General features: G+C 54.3%; 2 protein-coding genes across 12 annotated transcripts; both read right to left on the reverse strand.

Annotated features, from left to right (window-relative positions):
* Positions 1-85: 85 nt before the first annotated feature.
* CCAR2 (cell cycle and apoptosis regulator 2) lies at positions 86-14,064 on the reverse strand. 6 transcript variants are annotated; one of them, XM_034661272.1, is made up of 21 exons: positions 14,034-14,064; positions 12,724-12,822; positions 12,360-12,451; positions 11,848-11,939; positions 11,534-11,648; positions 11,236-11,365; positions 10,955-11,051; positions 7,273-7,392; positions 5,385-5,607; positions 5,184-5,297; positions 4,663-4,826; positions 4,035-4,206; positions 3,717-3,947; positions 3,386-3,607; positions 2,735-2,879; positions 2,538-2,620; positions 1,990-2,136; positions 1,705-1,816; positions 1,411-1,599; positions 1,049-1,254; positions 86-870 (listed from the first exon to the last, which is right to left on the reverse strand). In XM_034661272.1, exons 2-21 carry the CDS (start codon positions 12,779-12,781, stop codon positions 826-828), a joined length of 2,757 nt encoding a protein of 918 aa, XP_034517163.1. In that variant the 5' UTR covers positions 12,782-12,822; positions 14,034-14,064; the 3' UTR covers positions 86-825. The 6 variants fall into 6 exon arrangements, with proteins under 6 accessions (XP_034517163.1, XP_034517164.1, XP_019650274.1 ...); XM_034661273.1 differs by lacking the exon at positions 14,034-14,064 and adding an exon at positions 13,679-13,834 and having other exon boundaries at positions 5,385-5,475; XM_019794715.2 differs by lacking the exon at positions 14,034-14,064 and adding an exon at positions 13,679-13,834 and having other exon boundaries at positions 2,538-2,617.
* A 503-nt stretch (positions 14,065-14,567) lies between these two features.
* Positions 14,568-19,120, reverse strand: C5H8orf58 (chromosome 5 C8orf58 homolog). 6 transcript variants are annotated; one of them, XM_034661276.1, is made up of 8 exons: positions 19,039-19,120; positions 18,276-18,375; positions 17,348-17,859; positions 16,868-17,008; positions 16,629-16,746; positions 16,383-16,495; positions 16,050-16,162; positions 14,568-15,538 (listed from the first exon to the last, which is right to left on the reverse strand). In XM_034661276.1, exons 3-8 carry the CDS (start codon positions 17,675-17,677, stop codon positions 15,427-15,429), a joined length of 927 nt encoding a protein of 308 aa, XP_034517167.1. In that variant the 5' UTR covers positions 17,678-17,859; positions 18,276-18,375; positions 19,039-19,120; the 3' UTR covers positions 14,568-15,426. The 6 variants fall into 6 exon arrangements, with proteins under 6 accessions (XP_034517167.1, XP_034517169.1, XP_034517166.1 ...); XM_034661278.1 differs by lacking the exon at positions 18,276-18,375 and having other exon boundaries at positions 16,050-16,138; positions 19,039-19,114; XM_034661275.1 differs by lacking the exon at positions 18,276-18,375 and having other exon boundaries at positions 19,039-19,114.

Below are 19,120 nucleotides of genomic sequence, written 5' to 3' on the forward strand. Positions count from 1 at the left end.
AGGAAAGGGGCAGCACAGGACGACCTAGAAGAGGAGGAAGGGAAGGGCTATGGAGGACACGTGGCTTGTTTTTGACTTTGGTTTATTTAAAAAACAAAAAGCCAAAAAAAAAAAAAAAACCAACTTTATATACAAAGTCAAACCACGGATTATGGAAAGAGGCGAGACTTATGGGGCAACAGGGAAAAAGGCTGGGCCAGAGCCAATACCACATTCTGAACATGGGGAGGTGCTGGTTTCTTCTGGCAAGTCTGGGGTGGCTGGAACACAGTGCTCTCTGGCAGACACAGCCCAACACCAAGAGTTCGCTAGCACGGACTCCATTCCTGCGATGGCCAAGGGAGACCCTTCCCCCAAGAACCTGCTCCTGTACCTAGCAGGGTTTGTGCCATCCAGAGGAAGGGCTCTTAACCCCCGCCAGACTCCACGGCTGTTTCTTCAGTTTATTGGCATCAGACCTTATGACATATTTGAAAAGCCTTTTCCTCCCGTCTTATTCTAAACTGGAAGAGGACAGGAGAAAGTGAGCACGAGACTAAAGGGCCCCAGGAGAAATACCACGGTGGAGGGCAGAATGACATTCGAGGGGTGCAGAAGGCGTTGGATTTAGTTGTCAGTGGAGCCGGGGTTCCCCACTCATCCGTCCCACACAGCACAGACCCCACCCTGACGGCCTGAGCTCCTCTACGGAGGCTGAGCACAGGGGTCAGCCACCCCTGCCTATGGCTCCCAGGTCCTGCTCCAGCGTCTTTCTGGAACCAAAAGGGCTCTAACGTCAGCAGGCTCCATCGCTGACCTCACAGGGCAGCTCCTGCACCAGGCCCCTCAGTTGCTAGGTGCTGGCTCCTCCTTCTCTACCCAGCTGTCCGCCTAGAACGAGAATGAGGACTCGAGGAGGAAGGGCCAAGATGGGAGGCCCACCGACACTCCCCTCTGGGAGACCAGGCCGCAGCCCCGGCAAACCCGGGCGGGGTCAGGAGGCGTGGACACGGTGGCCGAGCTTCCTCACAGGTCACCTGGCTGGCCAGCACTCCCAGGGGAGGCTCACCTTCTCAACCATCCGCTGCATCTCCAGCTGCAGGGGGGTCAGGCGCCTCCGGAACTCCTGGAGCAGCCGCTGCAGCTGGTTCTTCTGGCGCTCGGCCGTCCGGGCCGTCTCCTCGGCCTCGGCCAGCCGGCTCCGCAGCTCCTGCATCTCCGCCGCCAGTGTCTTGTTTGTGACCTCCGTGGCCGAGAACCGGTTATGGCTCTCCTCTGGTGGGGGCAGATGGCAGAAAGACTGCTGCTAAGTTAAGCATCGTGGCCCAGGGCAAGAGGCCTGCAGCGCGAGGAGCGGGATCCCTTAGTCTCCAAGTACACGCGTCTGCGTGTCCCATCCGGGCTGGGTCCCTGCGTCCGCAGGCCACTCACCCAGCTTCAGTTCCAGTGTGTGGATCTTGTTCTCCAGGTAGAGCCGCCCGCTGTCCTGCTGCTCTGCACGCTGCAACAGGTTCCCCACGTTGATCAGGCTGCCGTTGTGGGACACCAGGCCTTTGTGTTCCGTGGGGGCGGCGCCCGGCTTTGCGCTTTTCGCAGACGGAGGTAGCAGGTCCAGGTTTCCTAGAAGGGGCCATGAAGAAGACTCGAGGGGAGGGTCTCAGGAGGAGAAGGCAGCAGCCCGCCCTGCCCATCCTCCCTGGAAGGCGGCAGGGCGGCAGGACGCACCGAAGAGCACCTCCTCGGGCAGCCCTCCGTCCGTGCCCTCTTGGCGGCTGTACTGAAGGCTCCGGTACTGGCAGATGTTCTGGGTCACCACCCTGCTGACCAGCTGTTTGGCCTGGAGAACACACACACCCAAGACAGCCCCTGATGAGAAGGCGCGAGCTCCTGCCCCGTGACGCACCAGCACCTGGAACTACGGCATATCCCGAGCCACCCACGGGAGACCAGCGCGCGCACGGACGTCAGGGGGGCCTTCTCAGAAGGGACTCGGGACAGAAGGACAGGCACCTGCTCTGCACTGAGCCGCAGCCCAAGGGTGAGCAAGATCCTCTCCAAGTCTCGCCGATGCAAGTAGCCACACCAGTTGGCATCAAAGAAGACAAAAGCAAGAAGACAGTCCAAAGGGAGCACAGCAGAGGGGTCCAGCTCCTTGGGCTGCAAGAGTAACAAGGACGAACAAGATTTACGAAGAGTTCTCTCTACGGCGAGATCACCTGGAATGTAGCCCTCTGAGAAGCTGACATGATCACACCCGGGCACCCCTTCCAGCTGGAGACAGGACCCCGGGCCACCTCCGTGCCGGGGGCTGTCACACACACGGAGGAGCCGAGTGCGCACCTGCATGAGACACCCCACTCAGATGCACCCAGGTGGAGACACTGAAGTGTCCTGGATCCCAGGAAAGTACCGCTCCATGAACCAAGAACCCCATTTTGTCTCTTGTCAGTCAGAGGGTGCCAGAAGTCCTACAGTGGAGTCTCCTCTCCCAGCGCGGAGTCAGAGGCCTTGCTAAGCTTCACTGTCAGTGGGGCGGGGGGGCAGGAAAGAGGACTCACCATGTCCTGAAGAGAAGAGAACTCCATCTCTGATTGGTTCGAGGCAACCGACCGGACCTCCGAATCCTCCAGCTTGGCTCCTGCTACAGGAAGACTGAGATGAGCGTGGAGCAGGGACCCCCGGGCCCAGACGCACAGCGGTGACAAGAGAGCACCAGCTACAGAGCCGGCGGCCGCTGCACAAGGCCGACACATACCAAACTCCTCTTCGCCGTCATCCCTCAGGAGGAGCAGCTCTGGGTCAAGGGCCATCTCACAGAGGTCCTCGGATGCCTCACCCCGGGGTTTCTCTTCCTCCTCTCCACTGGAAGACGGAGGTTTGGGCAAAAGCCCATCTTCCTTCTGGAAGCAAGCCAAGATGAGAACGGTCACCTGTAACTGCTAACAACGATAAGAGCCAACACCTGCGCACCGACCGTGTTCAGGCACCGCAGTAAGGGTTCTAGCTACACAGTCTCATTTACTGCGTTCCAGGACGTGGGGTTCAGAGCGAACTAGGGGCGACTCCCAGGCACCTGGGATTCTCTTTAGGAGTCAATCTCAGTCCCTCAAAAATTACGTTTACTCAATAGTATTTAGGCAAGAAAGAGACCCATGTGCTTTAGAAAGCGTTACGAAAATGCAGTGTTCAAGTTAACCACCGAGTAGCCAAAACACCTGTCCTCACGGCACAATGAACGGAGGCTTCCGTGCCGCCGCAGTGCGTCGGCCACACTTCCCGGCCCGCTTCCCCTGTCCTCGCACACCACGTCCTAGCTATGTGGCCGTGAGGCAGGGGGATGAGGCGCAGGCAGGGAGGGGAGCAGTGACAGAGCCCCGGTGCCCGTGCGCATGGCAGAGGTACTCACCGGAGGGGCGTCTGACTCGGCAGCTGTCCCCTCACTCTGTACCTCGTCCTTGGGCTCCTTGGCAGAGTCTTCCTTGACTGTTTCTTCTTCTTTGGCTGCCTCCTCCTTCTCAGGTTCAGGCAGGGCCACTACCTTTTCAGGAAGGCTCAGCAGCATCTTATAAATCCTATAGCCAAAATCCCTCTGCAACATCTCCAGAAACAGCTCAGCCAACACCATCACCTTGTGGAAGAGGCAGCAGAGGCCCGTGAGCAGCAGGAAGAAGGGAATGTTCGAAGCCCTGCCATCCCATGCGGCCTACTGCACAGCCTCCCCAGACTCCTACACCTACTTCAAAAGAGATCCTTTCTTTTGGCCTCCGGTCCTCCACAATACTATGGAGGGACAGGTTGACACAGCCCGGGCGTGCCATGACGGCAGGTTCTAGAGGGGGTGGAGGGGCCTCTGGGAGATCGGTGTCCGTTTCCGGCTGTGCCGTGGCCTCCGGATTCTCTGCGTTCTGTTTAGAGGTGTCTGCTACAGGCTCGGAGGCATCAGCTGCCTGCTCCGGAGGCTCTGCTTCCTGCGACAAAAGCCAAGAGCTGTGACCAGCTGGGTCCGGAGGTCAGGGCACCTACTCTACCCACTGGTCTGCAAGGCTCGGCCTTACCCCAGACACCTCTTGGGGCGTGGAAGCTGCCTCTGCGGCCTTCTGCTGACACAGGGCCTCCCACTCTTCCAAAGTAGGCATGATGGTCCAGACGTCGGGCAGGTACACCACCACAGTCTGGAGCCGCCTCGGGGGACCCGGCTGCAGGTACTGAAACTCCGCAAAGCGCCACCTGCTCACAGCAGAAGGGAAAAGGGAAGTACTGACCCGCAACCTTCGCAAGCAGGTGCTTCAGCTTCCAGTCAACACTGAATGAGCACCTACTGCACGCGCAGCTTTGAGCACACGAAACAAAAGAGACTGAGTCCTCAAGAAATGGTTCATCAATGGTTCGACACAAGTAAGCAGACAATGACTACCCACAGTGCTGCCAGCACCAAGGATCACTAAATGTGGCTGGGGGATCGCACGGGACGAGCCTCGGAGGGTCGGCTGGCCCCCCACACCCATACACACCCCTACTCGTGCTCATGACCAAGACGACCATCTGCGAGGGCTGGAGGGAGGGAGGAGGTAGGACCGGGAAAGAGAAGAGCACTCCCAGGTCAGAAAGGCCAGGAACTGACCTCCTCAACAGTCTCGCCAGTACAACGGGCCCCACACAGACAAGCCTGGGCCGGCCACTCACCACTTGGTGCAGGCGCTCAAGTCAATGCCCGTCTGGGCTTTCGCAGAGCGGATGGCAGTGCGGACGAGCACCTGCGGGTCACCCTTGGGGTCGAGGCCGTCCAGAGAGGGAGACCACTCACCCCCAACCAGCACTGCCTCTTCTTCTTTCCGGCTCAGCAAAAACTGGAAAAATGGATCCAAGATAAAAAAAACAAAACCAACAATTCCCTGGATCTCTCACCATGAGGCAGCCCACCCCTGGGGAATGAGAACAGCAGGATGTGGTGAAGAGTCCTCCACGTGGGTTCAGAAGCAGGGGAGGGTGGATCTCTCTACCCGTGAACGGGAACTAGCCACGTAACTTTTTCTGACGAGAACATCCTGAGCCATGCTGTCCTTCTGGTGAAATAAGCGCTATTTCAGCTCGGGGCTCCTTGTTTCTACGAGCTCATGAACAGGAGCCAAGCTGCTGAAAACCTGACAGGGCCTGGCCATCCATCACCCATGACTGCCTCCCACCTCCTGGACTCCAGCTCTTACCTTAATCTGCTTCAGAGGATGTTCTGGCGTCTCCCTCGGCTCAGCCAGGTCATCCACAAAGAGCATGCAACAACGATACAATTCCTCCAGTCCCGGGGAAGAGAGCAGCAGTACCTGGGCAGGGGCGGCATGGAGGACATGCTCGAGAGCTTTCTCAGCCTCCAACCATGGACAAGGCAGGCAGGACCCCAGTCCACTCACCTTGGAACTGTAAGCGGGGTCACTGTCTGCAGGGATGGGCTCAGCACCAGCATCTGGAGCCGGCTCCTTCTCAGAAGATACCTGGATGCGGCTTGGAGGATGGAGGGAAAAGGGCTGGCTCAGAGGGAAGGCCGACAGCCAGCTCAGACACACAGCCAGGAAATCGGAGGGAACCAGGAGGCTGCGGTAGCGGCGCTGGAGCTCTAAGAAGTCACAGTTGGGGCTGGAGGAGGGAAGCAAGGGGATCCAGACTGAGCAAAGACCAAATTATTGTTAAAAAAATGGAACCATGAAAGACCCGGGGGAAAAGGGCAAATTATTTTCTAATCTGGGAAGGAAAACATCTCTGAAAAAAAGATGCATGGGATTTGACCACTAAACATTTCAGCCTCTAATGGCAAAGTCGAAGTGGGAAAGAAAAAACAAAAACACACTTGTAGTATGTGACAGCTAAGGCTGTCTTGATCGAAGAGGAGCCCACAAATTATTAAAAGGTTCACAAGAAGGTTTACGAGTCTGAGAAAAAACTAGGAAAACGGACATCAACCGGTACTTAACCAGAAAAAGAAAGGAGACTTAAAAGCCCGTGAACGTATGCTCAGTCTCACTTATAATTAAAGAAATGCAAATTGGCTTATCACTTTTTGTCTAGGACACTGACAAGGATCGCAAAGTTTGGTAACACAGCGCTGGCAGCAGCGTGGGGCAGTGAGCACTTCAAGCCCCGTGGGCGAGAAGGCAGCTGACACAGCCTCTTTGAGAGAACTGGCAGTGGATGTCCAAGTTTAAAACCAGACCCTTGGAGCAGCTACTCCATTTTAGGAACTGACCTCAGTAAAGTACTAGCACCTCTCCACACAGACGTCTGTAGAAGGATGTTTATGACAACACTACTTAGGATGATTAAAACGTGGAAATAGAGAACTGGTGAAATAAACAGTCTATCCATTCAGTGGACTATTGTGTAGGTGCTGAAAAGAATGAGATCAATCTAACCAACGTTAACATGGAATAAATTCTAAAACACATTGAGTAAAAAAAGCAAAATACCAAACAGTAAGTACAAGAGGCTTCCATAGATATTCAAAAGGACAGTTGTGTGCACGTGGCTAACTGTCAGCAGTCACGTTCTGACTGACGGGAGGAGGCTCTACGTGCACCCCCTCTGTGATGTGGGGACCACACTGTCCTCTGAGGACATGAACCTTGGGAGGCAGGTGGCTCAGCAGGGAACACAGGAGAGGCCCTGCCCAGTGCCGTGGAGAAAAACCAGTGATGCCAGGAAGGGCAGTGATAGGCCTCTTTCCCTTCCACCTTGAGGAACAGGTACCAGGAGGCTGCCCCCTCACCTCAGCTCGGGCTTAGGTGAACTTTGCTACCGGGGCGGTGGCTGGCGCCCTGCCTCTCACTGCTGGATGAATGTGGAATCACTCCTCTGCCTCTAAGTCAATCAGTTCCTAAGTGAGATAGGTAAGCTTGTGGGCCGGGGTCCTCGCAGGAGCTAGAGCACTCTAAAAATGATTCCGAAGTCCCCTGGAAAACGAGTCCCAAGGTGCCTAGGAGCTATACTTTCTGCCTGAGTCAGAAATGGTACTGGGTACCTGGATTTTGATGGGTAAGCCTTAATGATAGCCTGGCATTCTTATTTCTGATGATCGAATCACCAGAGTTCTATCAAGACACCCATGTCAGTGGTGCTATGCTGGTCAAAATTTGAGATTTGGAAATTAAAAACTGTCGCATTAAGAAACAACCCAAAAGGTCCTAGGCACACGACCCCATACACACGCTCCTGCTCTTGTACAGACTGTATGTCACCTACACAAGAAACTGGTAGCAGCCGCAAGCCTCACGCCCCAGCCGCAAGCCTCACGCCCCAGCGGCTCACCTGTCCACAGTATAGGGAGTGAGATGCACCCGGTACGGAGGCAGGTCGTGCCTCGGTTTCTTGGCGCCCCAAGGCTCTCCGCCAGCCCGCTGTTTGCGTTTCCTGGAGTCATAGTCATCGCTGGGGGTTGATCCGCCACCAGGAGGAAGAAACCATACTGTCACGTTAAGGTTCAGTGCATACTGGCCTAAGAGAACTGGTAACAACCGGAATCCCCAACATCAAAGAAATGGATCAAAAAGCCACTGCTAACAGCCGTATAACACACTGTTATAAGGTTAGTAAAATGGATAAACACTTGTAACAGACCCATGGTGAGCAGAAAGACTAGTACACGACAGTATGTATACAGTAGTGCCTCAACTGTGCAAAAAAAGCTTTAAAAGACTAAAAAATAAAGTATTGGCGCCTGGCTGGTTCAGTCAGTGGAGCATGTGACTCTTGATCTCAAGGTTGTGAGTTAGAGCCCCACAGCGGGTGCAGAAATGACTTAAAAAAAAAAATCTTAAAAAAAAAAAAGAATTAATGATGGACGCCTCTGACTGGTAAAGCTTATGAATAATTTTCTTTTTTGTATTTTTCTGAATTTCAAAATTTATAGCTAACACATAATTTTCTGAAACGAGAAAAGATTTTTAACATGAGACACATATATGGTACCATGCAAAGGATTCTATGAAGGAAGTTTTAAGAGAGAGTTCTTGTAACAAACCCTTAGCAATACACGTTAAAGTCATAAAAACACTCAAACCCTTTGATCCGATAATTCCACGCTTGAAAATATTATCCCAAGGAAGTTAATTCAAAAGAAAAACAGAGATTATAAATAGTGGAAAAAACTCAAGCCGAGAGTAAGAAAACCACATCCATATCCAGTAATACCTGAACTTTTATAGTAAACAAATACAATAATCATACAGCCATTAAAACAATCACGAGGATTACACTGCAATATGGAAGAAACGTTTAATCACTTTAATCACAACGTAAAAAATAATCTGGACTCTAAAGTTAAAAAATTAAATTATAAAAAGTACACTCGTATATAAAGACCACAAAAGAACACAGACCAAAAAAAAGTAGCAGTAATTTCTCTTTTCAAAATTACTTTCTAAAGGCCTTTAAGAATGGTTACCTTTAAAGGAAAGAAGGAGTGAGACATCTCTGTAGTACTTAAAGTTACATAATAGCACGTACTACTTCATACACTTCTATAACACATTACTTCTAGTATCACCATGTTAGGAGTTCAGTAAGTAAAAATGGAAAGGAAAAACCTTGAGACCATTATAAAATGCCAGGCTGTTAAGGGAAAACCCCCATGTCTCACAAGAGAAATAAAATCACCTGTCAGTTCTTCCGGCCCAGGTACGGTGCTGACCACAGTCTGCTTACCAGAAGGCCTCTGCTCTTCCCTTCAGACCCGCCTGCCTCATTGCCCTTGTCATTCCAGCCCTGGACATCTACATTCATTACATTTAACACAAAGGTTTTCATCTTTTCTCTATCTGCCTGGCCCATTTCCCAGTTTATTAGCGTCTCCATCCAAAAGCTGCCTTCCACTCTCGCCTTTCCGGGATGTCAGTGCTTCCACGCTTCTAACAGTCATTCTGACAGCTCTCTTCAGCTCACCCACAACTGGAGCAAACTCTTCAGTAAATGCTGTCCACCCTAGTGACAGTGGATGTCCCACTGAAGCCTGGAATTCAATGGCCAGTTTTCTCTCCTTATGGGGACTCGTCAGGAACACATGAGAAGCAGTACCAGTGGGAGACATCTCAGGAACCTCAGCAGGATACTGAGATGGCATCCCACTGGACACGCCTGTCCAAAAACCTCAGCAGTTCAGTACTGGCAGTTGAACGGAGACACTGTTACCTCCGTCCCAAAGCCTGAAATTCAAAATAAAAGTTGGCTTCCAGCCAAAACACTCAAGTAGCTTGACTCCTTTGTAAATTGTTGTTCTCCCAGAGTGACCTAACTCCAGCTGCCCCCTTTCCTACTTCACAGATTCTCTGTACTAACTGACGGTGGTACCTCCCTGCCGGCGCGAACGTCTCCTTTCTCTGGGAGCCATGACACCAAAGCACTATGGCCAAAGTAATGTAACACAAGCCTAGCACAGGGCTTGGCATGTCCGGGACAATCAAATACACGTGACTGTAGAGAGAGACTGAATATGAACCTAAAGCAGAAAGTCAATAGCAACCATTGATTTCCACCCAGGCTACACTATCCCTCAGGACACTGGCTGTGATTTGGTGATGATGCCTTTAATAAACTCACAGGATGTGAGAGGTGGAAAGTCCTTGGAAACTGAAGACCAGGAAGATGCACAGGACCAGGGGTGTAGGTGTACGCAGAGCATACAGCGGTGATTTGAGAACAGAACACGGTGTTTGAAGTAGTGGAGGCACGGTGGACAACAATCCCAGACCACAGAACCACTCTCCTAGTTAGAACTCATAATGACCTACCCCAAGGGAACAAACACCAGCTTCAGCAGACTAGCTGCGTCCCTTTGCCTAAACTTGTTCTCGGAGTTACTCCACGCTCCTTCTAAGAGTTCACACTGGATTTCATTCTCAGCCCTCATCATGAAATAATCTACTGGCATCTGTAAATAGGGGGCTGTTTCCTTATCAGTACAGTTCTCGCTTCAAAAAAGAACCTGAACATGAGAGAATTTTCTGGAGTGATGGAAATGTTTTAGATCGTAACTGGGATGAGGGCTATGTGAATTTTCCATGTCAAAATTGCCCGACTGAGATTTGTGCATTTCAACCTATACACTATTTGCGATAAAATTTTTAATCTTAAAAAAAACTACGACCACCACCACCAAGTACAAGGCAGGGAGTAGACAGATGGAGGCAGAGATGAAAAAGAATGGAAGATGTTGATACTTATTGAAGCCTAGGGGGTGGGTACATGAGGGTTCATCATCCTTTTCTGTTTGCTTTGCTTATATCTGCAATTTTCCTAATAAAAAATTAAAATGAGGACCGACAGAAGAACTAAAACCAGCCTTAAGCAAACTAATCCCAAGCTTAACTCCTAGAGATATAAGCAAAACGTTTTAGGGAGAGAGTAAGGCAAGAGAAGGAACACGTCAGCTGGAGAGACTAGGCAGCATGCTCCCGGCAGTACCCAAAGCTCTCAGAGGATACAGGATGGCCTAGAACACCCCCAAGTCCTAAATCCACCATGCCGGCTACACACAGGCCATGAAGCTATCTACATGTTCTGGGCTCGGCCCTGGACTACTGGGCAGAGTGCAGCCCTACAGATTCTAATGCTACGCTGATGTGTACAATGTATATAAAGAAACGTTTTATACTAGAAGTTAAAACATACACTGCAAAGCTACATTTTTTGGACAATTACTATTTCTGGATAGTTTTGATTTTTGGCATTTCAGTCTTAAGGACTAGAAATAAAAGGGCAAATTATAAAATTCAATATGGCATTTTGAAAGACAAACTATATCAAATCCCTGCTTGCTGAACCAGTTTATAAAGTTCTAATATTTGCATATACATCTCAGCGTGTCGGCCTATTTCAGGGGAAAAGGACCAGGATCTAGTTGCAGAAAGAGAATGCTGGTGTAGGGGTGGCAAAGAGACACTGCTCTGCTCCTAGAGACAAATAAAATATCTTCCCTGTTTGATCATTCTCTTACCTTCGGCCTTGATCCAATCGGCTGTGAGGGCCCCGAGCAGGAAATCTGTTCAGGTGGCTCAGATGAAGTGTGTGGGATGTTTGGAAGAGACTCAGAGCTACAGAGAAGAAATGGCTGGTGACTCAAAAACCCTATGTATCTGCCCAACTTCCCTGTCCCTTTCCTCCAGTGACAGCAGTACCCACTTCTATTCTGAGAGCAACCACCTGAGAGTTACAGGCCCATTCATCCAGAGTACCCCCATAAAGTCACACCCCAACATCCATGCCACTGGTACGCACGCTTCTGAGGAAAGAGCGGGGGAATCCGGTGAGGCTGGAAGATCAGCTGGGGCTGAGCTCCCAGAATCCCTTGCTTCTGGCCCAGGGCTGCCACATGGAGAAGGGGAGGTGCTGGGGACTTCAGCAGGGGCTGCAGGACAGGAACCAGGAAATTCAGGGCATCCCGAGGCTGATTTGCTCACTACCTTGGAAAGATGCAGCCCCGCCCCTCGACAAAAGTAAAGTTCTTGCCCAGCTTTCAGGGCACTGGGGCTTCCCTCCCTCCCCTTTCCAATGCACACGCTGGAAAGACGAATACCTGGTTGGAGAGCGTTTGCACCTTGACAGCATTCCAGGGCACTGCCTGGCCTGGGTTGTATGCAGCCTTCACCAGCACCTTCTCACCCAGCTGGGGCAGCCGGCCCTTCACCACACTGCCAGCACACAAGCCAGGAGACCCAGTCAGGAGAGAGACCCTGGCCAAGCCACCTTGACTGCCCCTAGGAGGCCCCGCCCATCAAGATTTTGCACACCTTGCATAAAAACAGCAAAGCAATGGCTTCAGAGGGGCCCCACCAGCATGGTGACAGAACTGAATTCAACAAGCATTCAAGGGACTGACCTCAAGCCTACCTTAGCTGAAAAAAGACCTCTTCATCCACCACCCCGAAGTAGTCATGCAAGCTGGTAACAATGCCAGTGAAGACCCGCTGCTTCTCCCCACCCTGTAAGAGAATAGTGCAGTTTGAAAGTAACAGAGCATTTGTCCACGCTCTGCTGTTAGCATCTCATCTCTAGCCAAACCCCAGCCAGCTTCAACAAAGTATGGCATCAAGATTCACATGAAGGAAGCACACACGTGTAACAGTCATAATCTGCTGCAAGGAGGAGGAAGAGATCACACTGATTCTTAGGTCACAAGCTGCTTCTAGGATTTCCAGTTCTTTAATTCCAAGAAGCAGCCGAAAGATTTCCCTAGAGCCAGAACTTAGGACTCCCCAGTCAGAGGTGTCTAGTCGCCTCCACCCCGTCACAGGAGCACCAGGAGGATGAACACAGCGATCCAAGAATGAACGCACCAGACACCCATGCATGCTGTGGTAGTCTCAAGCGCTGAAACTCACTAGAAAAAATGCCCAACCTACCTGAAGGTGCCTGGCATTTTGGGACAGGTCTGTGGCCACAGGAGGAGTGAGCAAACCAGGAGGAGGACCCAGAAGAGATGTTGAAGCTGCGCCTATGTGGACAGAGAAGCAATCTCCAGGACCTGCATCTACCATTTTGAGCACTAGAGTCAGACAGAAGATATGGTAGACCCAAAGGGCAAAGACTCCAAGCAATTCCTCCACAGGGTTTCACCTGCCCCCACTGTGCTCATCTCCTCTTTTCCTATGAAACGTTGGCAGCAAATTGCACTCCACCAGGGAAACCCCAAAAGCCACATTTTAAAAGACTAATCCAAAGCACATAATACCCAGTATGAGGCCAAATAGGGATAAAGGTGATCACCTGAGAAGTTGCGTCCCCCTGGAAGCGGGTTGATCCGCTGGCGCTTAAACTGGGACATTGGGAATGCTGTCCTCTTTCAAGAGAGTCTTAGAAAAAAACCTTTAATTGGAAAAGAAAGAAGTTAACAGCTCAGAGGGAAATTCTCCATCGACCCCCCAAAACTAACAGGATCTTAATGAAGGGTTCGGAGAATGAATGGAGGAGATGGAGAGAACTTAAAGAGCAGGAAATGCAAAAATTACATTGTTCCTGTTTGCCCTTACAGTAAGTTAGCGGTGGGTGATACTGTCAAGCTATTGTAAAGAAAAGGAAACTGGAGCTCACAGAGATTGAAACTTGCCCAGGGTCACATCACCAGTTAGTGACAAAACTGAGACTCGCACCCAGGTCGCCAACAACTTAGCGCTCTTCTCACGATGCCACACCACCCGCAGATGCTTGGGGAGAGTGGGGGATTGGAAAGGGCCCCAGTGACATTCATTCATTCAAATACATCCGCCAAAATGCTCCACGCAAGGCCCGGAAAAATGGAGGAGGCTGGTGCCGGAGAAGAGAAGGTGAGGGCCCTCTCCCCGGAAGCCCGGCCGGTTGTTCCCCGGACGGGCTGGTGGGAAGGTAGCCCCGTAGCCCCGACGAACGCGAATCCAGCAGCGCGCCCGCCCGCCCTCCTGCTCCCGTGTTCCCTGGGCCTCCGCTCCCGCCTCAACAGCCGCCGGTACCGGGCCTCCCGGGCCGGACCGCGGCGGGGCCACCGTGGGAGGACGAAGGCGCGCGGTTTCTCCTCCTTCCGCCCGCCCCCAGGGCCGAGGCCGTTGCCAGGGAGACGGGACTTGCAGTCCGAAGGGGGGCTCGGCCCCTTCCGCGCCCCGTGCACCTTTGCTGCCCGGCCCTCGCAGCCCCTCGGCCGGGGGAGGGGCGAAGGGGCTGAGGGGCAGCGGGGGGCCCCCCAACCCACCTGCGGGCCAGGGCCGCGACACCGGGGGGACAAAGACACCCGGAACCACCACAGCTGCTGCTGCCGCCACCACCGGAAGCGCCTCTCCGGAAGCGCGACCACTGGTCGGAAGCTGCCACTCTCCCGGATATGGTCCCTCCCTCCTCTCCACCGACTTCTCCCTTCCCCCACGCCGGCCTGCCATCCCGCTCCAACTGTGGAACGGAAGTGCGCCTTCCCCGATCGGATGCGCGTTAGGAAGCTGGGCCTTGGCGGTGTCCCCGCTTGACTGTCCCATTAGAAAAGTAGGCTTTAGAGCACTGGTTCCTGGTCCAGACAGCAGGAGCTGGATCCCTAAATAGAAGAGAGCACCTACCACCCGGCATCTGGCCTCACTCTGGCAGACCCCAGGGCTGCAGCCGCAAGAGAAATAGCCCCTTCTGACTGAAGGAAGAGGGTGCCTGATCAGTGACCATTTCTAGGAAACATTCCTGTCTGACTCAAGCCAATGACTTCATCCCTAGCCCGGCCCTTCCACTGACAGCACACACACCTCCCCCCCCCTTTTTTAATTAGCAAAGAGCTAGGAACCTAGTGCTGTAATAAATAAACCACCACAATTTTTTGGTAGACATTTACAATGTTCTCAGAAACATTTCCTTTGGTCCTCCCAATGCTGGAAGATAAGGTCAGGAATTAGCGCCCTAATTCTCAGACATGAAACCTAAGACTTGAGTGAAATGACATGCTTCAAGTCTTGCCACTAATCACTGGCCATTTATTTTAGTCTCCAACGGCAACCCCAGTCCTCCTTTATCCTCTGGCCTTCCCACCATCCCTGCAGTTTGGCCTCCTCCCAACCCCATGCCCTCCCCCTTCCTGTTCATGTAACATTCGCAATGCACTTTGAGACAGTTTAATCTCATTTTATCTGCATAATAAGACTGTGAGGTAGGTAGGGCAGGTATCATTAAACAATTTGGGAGATGAAGTAGGAAGCTACGGCTCAGAAAAGTTAAGGGATTTTTGTCAAGGTCTAAAAGCTAGTATGAGTCTCTGATGTGTAAAGGTTATTAGGGACCAAAGCAGCTGAAGACAGACCTTGAAGCTTACTCTGCTATTCTCCATGTTGTCCCTGACCCTTCCATTCCAGGTTCAGTCTTCAGGGGCTCTGCTTCACAGACAAAACTCCATGCAGAGGCACCAAGATAGTACCCCCACCTCTGTCCTGGGGCTACCCATGAAGGTAGGAGAAGGAAAGCAGGACTCCCAATCAGTAACGGCCCACTGAGCAATGAAGGTCAGTTCCATCCTTCTGCAGTCGCCTCCCCCAGAAGACCAACACTTTGAGTGCATGATTCAGAAGAGACGGTTGGATCCAGCCAGTTCACAACAGTGAGACTCACAGAGATACATGGATCATTTTGCACAAATACACATCTGTGACACGTGAGGCCCCAGTAGATCTCCATGCCAAACATGCTCTACGGACTCCTGATAAATAAGTTCGTTCACATTGACTAGGCCCGGGGATTTCCGGCAACCCGCAAGGAGCCAAGGGGCTGCCGCACCTTGGGGCCTCTCAGGGAACCAGGGCTCCTCTGCCAGGCTGCCCAGAGGAGAAAGATCCAGCCCTCTCCTCAGAGAGAAGGGTGAGCATCAGCAGCTTTTCCTGGCAGTGCCCAGAAGCAGCAACAGGACAAAGGGCAAGGAAGAAGGCTTCGCTGCACACCCCTCCACCCAGGGTCACGTCCCTGCACCAGGAGGTCTCAGCATACAGAAAGGTTTTTTGCTCGTTGCTTCTTAACCACAAATGATGGCATAAAGGTCTTCCGGAGGGGCTGGCATGGAGGTCTTTCAGGGACGCCCCTTGACTCAATCCTGTGGAAAAGGAAAGGTAGCATTAGGTTTGGAGGGGGAAACAAGGCAGCAATGGCCCAGAGCTTATGGAGCACTGCATACCTGCCGTGGCGAGTCTGGGGACATCGACATAGTGCTTCCTATCCCCGCCGAGTTATTCACCATTACCCCCCATCATCTGTGGAATCAATCCTTTGTGTCCCAACCTTGCTCTTCCAGCAAATCCGGGAGGTGGCCTAAGGTTCAGCTGCGAGGGGCAAGGGCTTGCTGGACGGGCATGAGGGGTTTCCCGTGCTCTGTTCCTGGCTCAGCCACGGACTCACCATGCAGGTAGCCTCAGGAAGGCAACTTCCTTCCCCAGCCCAGTCCCCAGCCTCCTCCTCTGTAAATGGGATGCTTTAACTACCTTCTGTTTCTTCCAGCACCCTCTCCAGGACTATCTACGTCTCTCAGATTTCAAAGGACCAAAAAAACACGACTGGCAGTACCATCTCAGCGTCCTGGTTCATCAGGCTCCTTCCTCTGCCCTTACCTGGGCTGGGCCCCAAGGCCATCAGGAGGGGCAGGGGAATCGGGGTGTTTCGGGCTCCTCCAACGGATCCGGTTGAGCAGGACCTTGACCTTGTTCCAGTGGGAGAGATCCCGCTGAGCAGAGGGTGAGGGGATCACCACAGAGCTCCTCCCAACATAGCCCTGACCCAGCTCCCAGAGACAGTGGGCAGCACAGCCAGGACAAGTCACCTGCTCACATCAGGAATTCCATCACTGTCCCAGCATCCCTGGCCTTCAGGCTACGCACACATCCCGACCAGCCCATAGCCCCAGTCCATCCTATCCCCTGCCTCCATACACACCCATCACCTACCTTGTGTCCCTGGGAGGGTGGAAAAATGTGAGCTGGCTCTGCTGTGGCCTCTAACAGCCTGGGAGGGTTGGCACCAGGCGGCCCTACCTTTAGGGGTGCAGCTGGTTTTGCCCCTTCAGAAAGAGAATCAGATTACCCAGGGCCGGAAGCAGGAGGCCACCCATCAAGCCCAGGGCCCACAGGGTCTGGGGCGGGGGGAGGGGACTGGGCAGGCAAGACACAGAGGGAGGCGCGCTTGCCCCTCACCTGTCCCCTGCATCTGGCTGAGCTGTTCGTGCACCTGATGGCCTCGAGCACGAGAAGGTGGAGGTGAAGGGGCCACGGGTGGCTCCCCCTCCTCCTCTTCTTCCTCCGATTCAGGATCCTGCGCACAGGACAGACGGACACTCAAGACCCAACTCAAGGGCTGGTTCCAGGGGTCCCGGCCCCCCTCTGCCTCCGCCACACCTGCCCCCCACTGGCCTGCCCGCCTGAAGCTCACTCACCCGCGGGGGCCTCTGGGTCTGCAGCTGCAAGCAGAGCTGCTGAAGCCTTGCCATCTGCTCCAGCACCAGGCACAGGTGTTCCAGGTAGCGGAGACCCTGCCCTGGGAGACAGGCCCAGGCTTCAGGCCCCAGGCCCCCAGCCTGTGGGACGGAGCGAGGTTCTGAGCTCAGCCAGGCTCCCATCTTCGGCAGCCAGCAGGTGGGAGCAGAGAGGCCAGGGAGAGGAGGCACACACCCTCAGGTGGCCTCTCAGTATGTAGCCAGGCAGGCTGCCAGGAGAGCCCCCAGACTGCCCACCTCCACACAGCTGGGAGTGGGCTGAGGCGAGAACAACCCTTCAGTTAGAGGCAAGGAACGCCCCACCCCAAGACAGCTCCAAGGAGAACAGGTCAGTGAGGCCCCACCAGCCAGCAACCCACCCCTCCATGTAAAAGGCCGTTTCCATCCCACTCTCCACCCAGCCTGAGAGCTGGCACTCACCACCTCTGCTTCTTCCACGCCTGCCTCTAGGGCAGTTTCTGCCTTGGCGGCCTCCTGTTCCCCTGCTCCAAAAAGGGGCATTTCACATTCAGGCTCTCTGGGCGACTTCAGGGAGCAGGGGTATCGTGACACGCTGGCAGGGGAGGTCGGGAGCTGGCGGGACCGCTCCAGCACCTGCTCCAGCTTACGGCTGGCCAGAAGCCGGCCTAGGTGGGCAGCAGGCTCCAGGGAAGCAAGGCCCAGGGGCACAGGGCTCCCTGCGGGCTCAAAGTCCAGAGAGTCCTGAGAAAGGCCCGGGGAGGGGGTCAGGGGGCTGTCCCCAACCACCATCTCCACGCCTGAGTCCCGGGAGGCCAGTTTGAGAAGTGGCTCCTGCCTCCTGAGACCTCTCAGCGGGCCATCCCCCTTCCAGGAGTCCAGCGAGCACGCTTGAGCAGCGTCGGGGATCCGTCTGTAGGTGCTGCTGACTCCAGGTACTACACAACCGTGTGCCAAGTCCTCAGCAACCCCATCTGCAAGGAGAGTCAGCATCAGGCTGGGCAGGCTGCCCCTAACGCCCCCAGCATTCCTGGCAACTGGCAGCATTCCCCAAAGAGGAGTGTCCTGGGCCAGAGGTGAAGGGAGGGGACGGGACTGGACAGCCACAGCCCCGCCCAGATCTCTCCCCATCCCTGGCTGGGAGACCTTAACATGGGTTCCCTTCCCGGGTAGTCTCTGTTGGCCATCACAAACCCCCCCACCCCCGGTTTGGGCTGTGTGGCAGGCAAAGCTGTGCATGGCATATCCATCAGCCTATCTTCCTTTTGAGGGGTAGCTGCTTTCTTCGTGGGCTCCGGCGCCTGGGGTCAGCTTAAGACCTCCAGGTGGTGAATGGGGAGGCTCAGTCTCTTCAACCACTCCCCACGGGCAGTAGGGCTGTGGCCCCCACCCCGACCCTCCGGCCTCAGGGAGACGGGGAAGGGCACAAAGAAGGAAGCTTGGGGTCCAAACTAGCATCAGGATGCAGGATGAAGTCCTTCCTGGAGCTCCTGGGGGAGGGTAATAAAAATAACAATAGCTATATCCACTGAGGGTTTCTGTCCTTTTAAGTGAGAAATAGTGAAGATTTGGGAGAGAGCTGAGGAAGAAAACTTAACCTGGAACTGGGGAGAGGGGGTGTAGGAGGAGAAGCAGTACTAGCGCCCGAGGACTGCCCCCTCTGCGCAGGCCCTACCCACGCGCTGGGTCCCCAACTGAAACACTGATGCACAAACTAGTGCGGGAGAGGACGGAGGGCCGCCTCCGTCTCACCGCCGGCCACGCGGGAGAGCTGGGGGGCCAGATCCCCCCCCGCCGCCGCGGCCAAGGAAGCCAGCCAGGAAGTCTCTTCCGGGAAGGGGTCCGCCGCCGCAGAGTGGGCTTTTGGACCTCCCGGCGGGGGCAAGGGCTGGGCGAAGGATCCACATCGGGAATTCGAGGGAAATGGAGCCGGAGGGCGTGGGATGGAAGGTGGTGGCTGGTTTAACGCCCAAACCCAGGGGGGTCTCCAAAGCGCACGGCGCCACCTCTCAGCCCGTCCAAAGGGAGGCGGCGAGGTCGGGCGCCTCGGGCGGGGTGTACGGGCTGGGACGGGGAGCGCAGACTGGGGCCCGGGCGCGGGAGTTGGCTCCGGGGCAGGAGGCCCCGGCCGGCCAGGGGGGTGGGCGACTCACCCCGGCCGCCGAGCGGCTCCACGGCGAAGACGCGCCGCCGGCCCAGCATGGCCCCGCTCCCGGCCCCGACGCGGCGCCCCGG

This window comes from Ailuropoda melanoleuca, chromosome 5, assembly GCF_002007445.2.
Source record: "Ailuropoda melanoleuca isolate Jingjing chromosome 5, ASM200744v2, whole genome shotgun sequence".
NCBI lineage: Eukaryota > Metazoa > Chordata > Mammalia > Carnivora > Ursidae > Ailuropoda > Ailuropoda melanoleuca.